Source organism: Peromyscus eremicus, chromosome 8b (assembly GCF_949786415.1).
Source record: "Peromyscus eremicus chromosome 8b, PerEre_H2_v1, whole genome shotgun sequence".
Lineage (NCBI taxonomy): Eukaryota > Metazoa > Chordata > Mammalia > Rodentia > Cricetidae > Peromyscus > Peromyscus eremicus.
In genome coordinates this window covers 20,950,150-20,961,832 of record NC_081424.1, presented here as the reverse complement: position 1 = coordinate 20,961,832, position 11,683 = coordinate 20,950,150, and the positions used below count along the sequence as shown (strand labels likewise).

Genomic DNA, 11,683 nt, shown 5'->3' with positions numbered 1-11,683 from the left:
AACCATGATGAAAGGTTTTGAGAGAAATGAAAGTTGAATAAATACTAAAAGATGGGAGTTGTATCAAATATTTGGATCTGAGAAAAGAATTAAATGGAAAAATAGAACTTAAAAATTCAGGAATAGAAACACAGAAAGCAATGTCCAGAATAAGAGACAGAAAATCTACAACAACAAAATCACAAAGGAAAAAAAAGAAAGAAAACTACTGGTGAAATTGAAAGAGTGTTATAAACACAGTGAAAAGATTTCACATCTAGATAAATGCTAAAAGCAAGAAGGCGAGCAAAAGCAGGTTCAGACATACAGCACCCTGCAAACACTGACACTGCTCTGAAGAACAAGGGGAATGCAAATATAGCCCAGTCTAGTTGCTTTAGAAAAAAATGGCTGCATCCCAGCATCTCAGTAAATCTTTAAAACACCCCAAAATAAGGATATATTACTTTTACTAGGGCATCAATACAGTAATGTACAGATTCCATCTCTTCAGAAAGAAATACAACTTTAACAAGCCGAAAATGTCTTGCCCATATAGAAAATAAAATTGTTCCAATCATATACATGGGAAAAACTCTGGGCAGTAAGTGTTTACTGCTCTAGGAGTGAATACTGCCACAGCTGAAACTGGAACTTGATCCTGGTACTCAGATGGTGGAAGGAGAGAACCAAGTGTCTCCTAGAAATTGTCTACTGATTGTCACAAGATCTTCTCCCAACCTCATGCCCCACATTAAATAAGCAGATCAAATAAGAAAGGTCTTAAACAAAATACAGAGAACTTATCGCCAAGAGATCTACTCTAAAAGGGATAGAAGAATATTATGAAACAAGGAGAAATTGATACATGTCCTAAATCCCACAGTAACTTTTATTTTTTTAATTTTTGTTTAGTTCATTGAGAATTCCAGACAATGTGTTTTAATCATAGTCACCTCTTCTCCCACGTTCTGTATCCAAATTCCTTCTGTATCCATTCAACTTTGTGTCTTGTGTGTGTGTGTGTGTGTGTGTGTGTGTGTGCGCTTGTACATGTATCCATGGAGTCCAATTTGTGCCACATAAACCTGGATGTGTGGCCTTCCACTGGAGCATGCATGACCTATTGACCTACTAAGGGTTGCACTCTTAAAGAGAATCAACTCCTTTGAGCAGCTATAAGTTTCCAATAGCTCTTCATCTGGGTATGGAGGGCACTTTGTGCCTACCTTCTCTTTCCATGCTGGGAAGTGATCTGGCTTGAACTTTCTAGGTCTTGTACATGTTGTCACATCACAGGTGCTTTCATAAGTGCAATTGCTCTTCTGTATTCAGAAGAAACTTGTCCCTGGCACCCACTGCCTCTAGTTCTTACACTCTTTCTGCCCCTTCTTCCACAATGACTCTTGTGTTTGGAGTTAGGAAAGTGATACACATGCTCCATTAAAGATTGAGCATTCTAGAGTTCTACAATAACTATTTTAAAAATCTGAAATGTAAAATAGCAACAGTGACAATAACGATGACAAAGCGCAATGAAAAATGTATACTTGAGGAGTCAAAAAAAGGTGAATAAATCATAAAAGGAACATAGCACAGGTTCAAGAATAAAAACAAATATCAAAATATTGATGTAAAACATAAATATGGTATCAAGCAATAATATAATAAATAAACCTCCTGAACACAGATGCAAACATTACCTACATCACACGAGAAAATCAATCCAGACAATATATTGCAAACAAGTGCCATACCTCTTATTCTAAGACATTATAGGTGGATTAATATTAAAAAGTCAATGTGCCACATTAAGAAATGAAAGAACACCAGGTGGTGTTGGCATACTCCTTTAATCTCAGCACTTGGCAGAGCCAGGCAGATCTCTGTGAGTTTGAGGCCTGCCTGGGCTACAGTGTGAGTTCCAGGAAGGGCACAAAGCTATATAGAGAAACCCTGTCTCAAAAAACAAACAAAAAAAAAAAAAGAAATGAAAGAACATCATAATAAAAAACAATAAAATTTTTAAAATGTTAAAGCATAGAAGAAACTAATTCTACAGTATTTCAAGTTTGAAGAATGGATAGTTGTAGATGGTTTGTGATGAATATGTGAAATCATAATGGTGTTAGAATCTCATTACTTCTTTGGGTTATTAATATGAAATATATGTGCACTTTTGAAAACTTTTGAAAAATTGATCTATTCGATATATCCTTTATTTATTTTTTACTTTATTTTGTTTTTGAAACTAAACTGATTACATATAGCCAAGGATGACCTTCAACTGTTGAACATCCTGTCTCTATCACACATATGCTTGCATTATGGGTGTGTACCATCACAGCTGACACATTCAAACATATTCTTAGGGATTCTCATGCTTATAATGTTTTAATAAAATTTTACTTAAAATTATAATAAACTTTTCTATAAAGCAATAATAGTATAGCAGCATTAAAAATACTGGAATCAACCTGGGGCGGGAGTTTCTTTCCACTTCCCTGTAACATTAAGGCTGCACCGACTTAAGGTGCTTGTGAGTTTGTGATGAGTTCCCAGATAGGCAACGTGGCTCGGTCCAGGCCTCAGAAGCACCAGAATGTGTTCACCTTTAAAAATGACAAGTTCGATAAGAGTGTTCAGACCAAGAAAATTAATGCCAAACTTCATGATGGAGTGTGTCAGTGCTGCAAAGAAGTTCTTGAGTGGCGTGTAAAATACAGCAAGTACAAACCATTGTCAAAGCCTAAGAAGTGTGTTAAATGTTTACAAAAGATAGTCAAGGACTCTTACCACATAATGTGTAGACCATGTGCCTGTGAACTTGAAGTTTGTGCGAAGTGTAGAAAGAAAGAAGACATTGTTATTCTGTTTAATAGAGAACCAGAAACTTCAGCAAATACTGAAAATCAAGATTCTAACCACAGAAGAAGCTACAAAGGGAAGGAGGACAGTGATGAGGATTTAGATGATGACACCCACTTGGATGACGAGGATGGAGACACTTAGGTGGCCTGATGACAGCATGGAGTCAGCTGCAGAGGGCTCAGCAGACACACTGACATCCTGATGTGGCTGTTCAGAATCGGTAGAACTGACCCATGAGCAATATAAATTACTTATAACATTTGAATAACAGAAACTTTCAGGTTTTCACAATAAAACCTAAGCTGCATATACAGAATATGTGTGGAAACTCCTACTGTAGCATATTCTACAATCTATGGAAATTGTTTTGAAAAAAAAAATATTATCTAATGTCAAGCTATCCAGTGTTGAGAATTGTTGATTGTATCAGAACTATCTTTTGGAAAATTAAGATGATTAGCTCACAGTGAGTACATTTCTATAGCCTGACCTCAGGTGTGTGGCTTCCTTAGCAAAAGCCCCCTTATAGCTTACAAAGCAAAACCATTTATTTTTATACATGCACACACACACACACACACACACACAAAATCATGAGTAGTGATTTTCCTTCAAAAATATTTTTATATATGTTATCTCTTTTTTTAACCTTTTCCCGGAGTGGAAATATGTACTCAGAAAAAAAAATGAGTGGACTATATAATATTAATAACTAGAAAAGAAAATCCAACATTGATACTTGAGTGGAGATACTTGCAGTATCAGAAGCTCCTGCGATGTTCTCCCTCGCAAGGTTATCCTTCCCAGAATTCCATTGTTCTGCATTATCACTTTGCTGCCAGTGTTTCTGTATGTAGGTGGTGTAGGTTAGCTCTGTGTGATTACTGAGATGTGTGTCCTTATGTTTAAAATCCTAAAGCTACAGAAAGGTAGCAAGGCAGGCAATACAGTAAACTTTTCCACACTCTGTACTTTGATTCCCAATTTTAATGTTTTACTATGTTTTCTTTGTGTCTTAATCTACACACATAGTGCACGAATTGTTAGAAGGTCTTATTAATAAAAACAAACCTGGATCCAGGTACTGGGGTCAACACTGGAAGATCAGAGAAGAACAAGCCACAGCTTCTTCACCTTGCAATTCCTCAGTTGATCCTGTTTCCTCAGACTGGAAGCCTCTGTGTCCTTATCCAAATGGATCTCAGCTGAACTGCTGCTCGAAAGCCTGAAAGCTTAACCAGCTTTAGTTCCTGGTCCTCACACCTTATATACCTTTCTGCTTTATGCCATCACTTCCTGGGATTAAAGGTGTGAGTCACCATGCCTGGCTGTTTCCAGTGTGGCTTTAAACTCAGAGATCCAAATGGATCTCTGCCTCCCAAGTGATAGGATTAAAGGTGTGTGTGCCACCATTTTCTTGCCTTTATATCTTGTGGCTATTTGGTTCTATGACCCCAGATAAATTTATTAGGGTACACGATATATTGGGGAACACAATACCACCACATGCACACACACACACACACACACACACACACACACACACACACATATGACATTGTATGTATGTGTATATATGTGTGTATATATTTTCCAAACCATTGAAATAAATGTGCAACCCTGGTTTTGGAAAAAAAATACTGGAATCAGATCTAACACACACACATACACACACACACACACACACACACACACACACACACTGGAATGCAGCATCTACCATCATCACTATCAAATCACTACAAAAAAAGAGAAGAGTCCCAAACAAAACACTGCTCAAGAAGTCAAAATCCCATTGAGAAAGGGAGCTAAGATAGTGAGAAAATTCCTTAGATCTTCTTCCCTTAGACTATAGGTTTAGTTAGCTATAGTATCTATCCTGACAGATATTTTATGTAGGGACTCTCATTATAAAATACCTAGAAAGCAGAAGTACTCCGTCAGTTTATGAAACTAAAGTAAAAAAAACAGATTGTGGGTACAATAACAGTGGAGACTTGTGGATAGGTAGCTGGATAGCCATCGTCAGCCCTCACATAGTGATTTGCAGAAACTTGCACTGCAGTGACAAAATGTAAGAATCTAGTTAGAACATTCCTGCTGAACAGATGGATATATTTTCCATCTCTACTACCTAGTTCAAGAGTCACTACAGGGTAAATACCCCATCATCTCAATCTGGAGTACCATGATAGCAGAAACAAAGAAGAGGTGTGGCCAAAGAAGGAAACCCTACTGGTCACATAAACAAATACCAAGCAGTACGGAGAATGAGTGACTGAGCAGTCAGGTAGCTACGAGAAGTAATGTGGACGTTTCTCCCGAGTTTAAACTGAGAAAGAGAAGCTGGTTAAAGTCAACACATATACAATTCCATCTGTATAAAACCCAAGTTCCACAAAGTGCATATTTAATGTTAGGACTATCAGGTCATTTGGAGGAGAATTAATAAGAGGAGGCAAATATTCTTTGACTGCTTGGTCTCAAGACATCATTTTATTTTGTAAAAAAAAAATGTTTTTAATGTATTTTTACTGTAAATATGCATGTGTATTTGACCGAAGAAATAAGACATTTTGTAAAAGAGAGGTCAAAACTGAAAATTTTGGACACAGAATTTTAGTATCATAGATGATGAAATATAGTGGTAAAAGGACAATGTGATACACATTTCATTGATTAAAATTTTGACAATCAATAAGTAACATTCAACCATAAATATACTAATTAGCATAAACATCTGTAAGGAAAGCCTAGTGGAGGTATGAAAATAAAAGGGAAAGGGAGCCATGCAGCATCCAAGTGTTATGAAAAACTTCATGCACATGTTGAACAGAAACGACTAAGGGTCACACAGTATGGTATCTGTAATCCTAGGGATAATTTTTACAAATTGTTTATACTATGGCTTCAATCACAATCACCCCAATGTGAAAATAACCAAAGTGTCTTTGGGTGATGGATAGGGTAAATAACTGGGTACAGGCATGCAATATGCTATTGAGAAAGAAGACAGGATGAACTACAAAGTTGTGAGAAGACATGGATGAGCCTAGCACATGTACTAAAAAAGTGAGGAAAAACCATCAGAGTGGGCTGTGTGCTTCTGCATCAGAGTTACATTATGTCCTTAAAAAGGCAAGTTTCTAAAATGGCTAAAATAATTTATCTGTCTGAGTTTCTTGATGACAAGAGAATGATTACAGATAAGAGAATTTTGTGCCAGTGAAACTCTTATTCTTAATACTGAGTTGGTGTATGCATGACACTTGGCATTTGTCAAAATCTGTAGAAATTTACAGCATAAAAATGGAGTATATGCAAATTTGGAAACAATAGAACATTAAAGCTTTAACAAAAAATGAAGATTTTGACAGTCTCTAACAATATTTCAAACATATGAAATTATTTCTCAGAAAAGAACAAGGATTAGGATGTATTCCAGTTAGTAAATTCATTAGTCACTTTTGCGTTGTCGTGACCAAATACCTTGACATCTGTAGAGGAAATTTATTTTAGTTTACAATTTCAGAAGGTTCAGTTGATTTCTTTTCCCCCAAATGCTTGGGCAGAACATCATAGTGCTGGGAGTGTGTGACATTTTTAACCTCAAGATGAATGGACAGCAGATAAAGATAAACCGGAAGCAGGGACAAGACGCTCCTATAGACTCACCCTAGTGACCTTAACTGGCTAAGATTTACTCTCTAAAGTTTCCAGAAACTCCCTATGTAGTGCTACCATCTGGGGAAATAGGCTTTACCACATGCATTTAATACTCAAATTATAACAGTGAAGATATTCCCCATATAACAATTTTAATACTTCCACACACACACACACACACGTGTGTGTGTGTGTGTGTGTGTGTGTGTGTGTGTGTGTGTGTGTGAAAGAATTAAGCCATTAAGTGTGTGGTTACCAGGCAATAGGATCAGGGAGTTTGCTATTAAGATAGTTATGTATGAAGAGGTAAATGTGGGAGAGCAGAAAGATTCATGTGATAATGAATAAATGTTGCACATATAAGCATGAGACGTGTTTTATTTCATACTGATGTGAACACTGACGTATAATGACAGGAGCATAGCTCAGTGGTAGAGTACTTTCCCAACCTATACAAAAGCCTGGAGTTTGAACCCCGCATGTTGAAAAAGACACATAGAAACATATGCAGGTATATGCACATAGGAAAAGCAATAAACTTATTTCCCCTACTGGTAGATGAGTGGATAAGAAAGGAATGATACCAATAAACATATCTAATGCCCAGATTTTTGCTTCTGAAGAAGGGATAGAGGCTCTTTTGGAAACAAGTAGCTGATTCTAAGTGAGGGAGGAAATATGCAAGAAAGGCAAGAGTATCTTGAAATGAAACAAACTAGGATGTCTTACAATTAATGGAGCTTATTAAAGGGATGCAGAAGACAATGGGAAGAGACCCCATTGGGTGATGGTGGATAAATGTGAGTAACACACAATAATGCTGAAGTAGAATTCAAATATCAAACAAATGCTAGTGAAGCCCTACAATTAATGAGTATGTAATTGAATCCATTTATAAATTATATGAAAGACTCAATCTCCCACATAGCTTTGCCAATAAATTATTTAGATATTCAAACAATGCGGGAACGTTACCCACTGTCTTGTGAGTATAAACTCTGCATAGCATATTCCTTCCTAAGAGTTTAGTGTGTGTGTGTGTGTGTGTGTGTGTGTGTGTGTGTGTGTGTGTTTGTGTGTGTGTGTGTGTGTCTGTGTATGTCAGTGTGTGTGTCTGTGTGTGCACACACACATAGGGGTAACTGAGAGGACATTCACAGAAATCTGACAATTTGAGCCAGGAGACAATTCAACACCAACAATAATGAATCATATAACAAAAATGCTACTTTACTTTTATGAATAAAAGCTCATGGGATTATGAAGATGGATGTAGAGAGTATGGGGAGATAGCTGGAACTGTGGGATATTTTGGGGATGGTGTGGGAACTCACTTAAGTGGCAACTTCCCTTGTAATGACTCTTGTTATGGAAGATAAGGAGTCTTAACTGGCCATCTTTTATAGTTAGGCAAGATTTCCAGTGGTTGAATTGGGTTACATTTGATTGAATTGTTGGATGAGGGGGTCCACTAGAGATACCTACACAACTCAGGCTGATTCCAGGATAGAGGATCTTTCAAACAAACTGACAGTGGGGCATAATTGCCAAGAACAATATCCACACATCTCATTGAATGTAGAGAGATCAAAATGGTGCCCACATGCTTCACCCCCTACTTTGTATTCTCTTTGGTACAAGAAGATACTTTACAGGCTATGGAAAGAGAAACTTGAACACCAACCCAGCTACAAAACCCTCCATCTACAATATGTCCTGCCTGCAAGATGTTCTGAGGCAATTGTGGCACAGAACTTGTGAGAGTGGCCTATCAATGACTGGTCTAACTTGAGGCTTACACTGTGAGGGGGAGTCCACGCCCTACACTGCCTTGATGGACAGGAACCAGAGACTAGATAGCCCATAGACTTGGGGTCAAACAATCACAAATGGCAAAACAAACAAACAAAAAAACCTATAAGATTATTCCCAATGATATTCTACTATACTCACAGATCAGTGCCTTGTTTAGTCATCATCTTAAGAGAGGCTTTCTCTGGCTACAGACGAGAGTGTGTGCAGAGACCCACAGTCAGACATTATGCAGAGAGAGTTTAAGTTGGAGCTCTCCTTTGGATCCCTCCCATCAGAGATCAGGGAATCCTATGGAAGAGGGAAAGGAAAGATTGTGTAAGTCAGAGAGGATGGAGGACACCAGGAGACCATGTTCTGCTTAATCAACTAAGCAGGGCTCACGTGGGCTCATAGACTGAGATGGCAAGCAGGGACCCTGCATGGGTCTGCACCAGGCCCTCTGTGCATGGGCCACTACATTTGTGGTTTGGGGGGACTCCTAACAGTGGGAGAGGGTGTATTCCTAACTCTTTCTCATGATCTTGGAACTCTTTTCCTCCTGTTGGACTGCCTTGTCCAGTCTTGATATGAGGGCTTTCACTTTGTCTTATTGTATCTTGTTTTTGTCCTGTTTGGCTCTTGTCTGTTGGAGGCCTGCTCTTTCCTGAAGAGGAAATGGTGGAGGAGTGAGTCTGAGGATCTAGGGGCAACTGAAAGGAGTGGCTAGAGGGGAAACTGTGGTTTGGCTGTATTGTATGAGAGAATAATCTATTTTCAATGTAAAGAATAGCCCATAACCCCAGTCTAACATTTAGGGAAACAATCAGTTTCCAACCTTACAATGTACCTCAACTAGTAGTCAGATCACTTCACACACACACACACACACACACACACACACACACACACACACACATACACACCAAATTAACAACAAAATCAAGGTAGCAAGACCAAGAGGAGCTTGAGGAGCAAACATTAGCTTCATGAGAAAAGATACCCAAACAAAGAAATTAGGATTGAACCATGGGCTACAATTAATAATGTGGTAATATCAATATACTGACGGCAACAATGTATCCTAGTCATATAAGGTATCAAGGCAGGGAGAATTATATGGGTACACAGAACACCCTTTCTTTGCTTACATATTCTGTATTGTCCTTGTTAATGGGAATTACTTACATTTATTTAAAAGCAAAAATGTATTTTCATAACTATAAGCAATAATATCACTGAGAATACTTCTATGTAAAGCTGAGTTCTGGGGTCTTTATCACTCATGTATCACGAGCGTATCACGTAAACTACAGTTTACTCAAAACAGTGTCTTTGGATGATCATGTCTTATCTTACAACTAGACATTCATTCTGTGCTAAAGTGGAACAAAAGATTGCTGAACTACCACTAGAAAATGCAAACCTAGTCTCAATGTTTCTGAGATAAATTATATACAAATACATGAAACACATTTCAAATCCATGAAACTGCAATATGGAAGTAATATTTGTATAATACAATTCCATATAATCTAATTCTATTTTTATTCAAATTATAAATCAACAGAGAGAAGGATTCCTGAACTTCTGGTATTGTCTACAAAATACCATTTCTATTGATTTGCTCTCGCTCATCTGTCTTCAGCATATATTGAGTATCGATATAAAACACAATCCTGTGAAACACTCTCTTGTATCTATTATTTATAAAATAAAAAAGAAAAAATACATGGCCTATCATAAGTTTGAGGGCTTCAGAGGAATAATTTTCTACAAAGTGATTCCATTTTTATTTTCTAAGCAAGGATTATTTCCATTAACCCTATGAATCTGAACTGGGTAATTGGTGTAGGATTTTTATTTAATGTCATCTGGCAGAATACTTCCAGAATCACTTTTGGATTATTTTAAGCAAATACATAAGTAAGATGGGTATAAACAGATGGGTCACCTTTGCCACCATCATGTGCTAATCCATCCTTACTTTATAGTGAGATCTTATGGTGGCATCACTGAACTGAACCACAGTCTTTTAGCAATCTTTTCAGAAAAGAGAGTTTCAGTCATGCAACCTTGTTAATGAGAATTGTGTAGTTTGGATCAGCACAGCATGCATGTCACATTTCCTGATTGTTGAATAATTTATTTCCACAGTTGATCCTTTTTTCTTTCACTTTCACATTTAGCTTTAAGAATTTCACTGAAAAGCAAAGGTGGCTTTTTTCTTTCACTTCCTTTACTTTCTGCCTTGATCTTGAGCTCTTAGGACAGCGTTTATAAATTTTGAAGATGCCCCTTCTAATCTTATTTTAATGAATATCATCTGTCTTTCTCGGCACTCTGTTTAGGTTGAGGAAAACACAGGAATAGACTTCCAGGATAGAGAAGACAGTATTTTTTATAAAATACTACTTCACATGTGTAAAAAGTCAAATATTCTTGACACTCTGCTCTACCTGTTGTATGTCTCTGCACAGGTGTGAGACTGCATATATTAAAAAGCAGTTTTTGGATCTTCAATTCTGGAGGCAAATCTGCATGTTTTACCCTAAAATACCCTAACTATGTGCCCTCTACTTTTCCGTAAACCTGTGTGCAACTCATCTCACATCTTTACCAGCCCTCACTGGAGCTAGATATGCTGCTTAAGACATAATCCCAGGGCTACACAGTGAGGAAATAAAAGGTGGTGAGGTTGACAAAGTGGTGAGTTACTTGCTTTTGCCTGCATTTCTGTAGCTATTAGTAACTTTGAACAACTTCTGTTTAGTGCTTTGCATATGTTTCCATGACTCCTGATCACCTCTCTTGACTCTTTTCTTACTGTGCTACTTGGATATTTCTTTTTGAAATATAAGCACTTTTGTAATCTAAATGATAACCCTCAATTTTATAACATAAGGTTCTTTGTTGTTTGGCTTGCTGTCCTTTTTCTTAAAAAAATGTCTTTAGGCACAATTTTTTTTGATGAAGCTATAAAGTGTTTCTCTTTGAGTTCTGTTTTTGTGCATTTTAAAGAAAGGTTGCTCCCTGCTGACATTATGAAGGATTTAAAACTTTATATATCTTTAAAGTTATATTGTTAATAGAATTAAAATAATTTTTTGTATGTAATGGAGGTGAAACCTGTAATAATTTTCAAATGCTGTGGAACTAATTTCCATAAATTTAGTGGTTAAAATAAATAAAACAATTCTCATCGATTCTATTAGCTTCTGTATGTGTGAAGTCTAGACATAGCAGAGGCATGTTTTGCTCAGAGTCTTACATGTTAAAATCGAGCTCACAGCTGAGCTGAGTTCTCATATGAAAGTCAGTGTCTTTTTCCATGTTCACAGTTGGAAAAGTTCTTTTCTTTGAAGCTATGGACCCC

General features: G+C 37.1%; 1 protein-coding gene across 1 annotated transcript; it reads left to right on the top strand.

The window, feature by feature from the left end:
- Positions 1–2,529: 2,529 nt before the first annotated feature.
- Positions 2,530–2,991, top strand: LOC131918827 (uncharacterized protein C9orf85 homolog). Its single transcript, XM_059272996.1, has one exon. The coding sequence runs from the start codon at positions 2,530–2,532 to the stop codon at positions 2,989–2,991; it is 462 nt and encodes a 153-aa protein (XP_059128979.1).
- Positions 2,992–11,683: the final 8,692 nt, after the last annotated feature.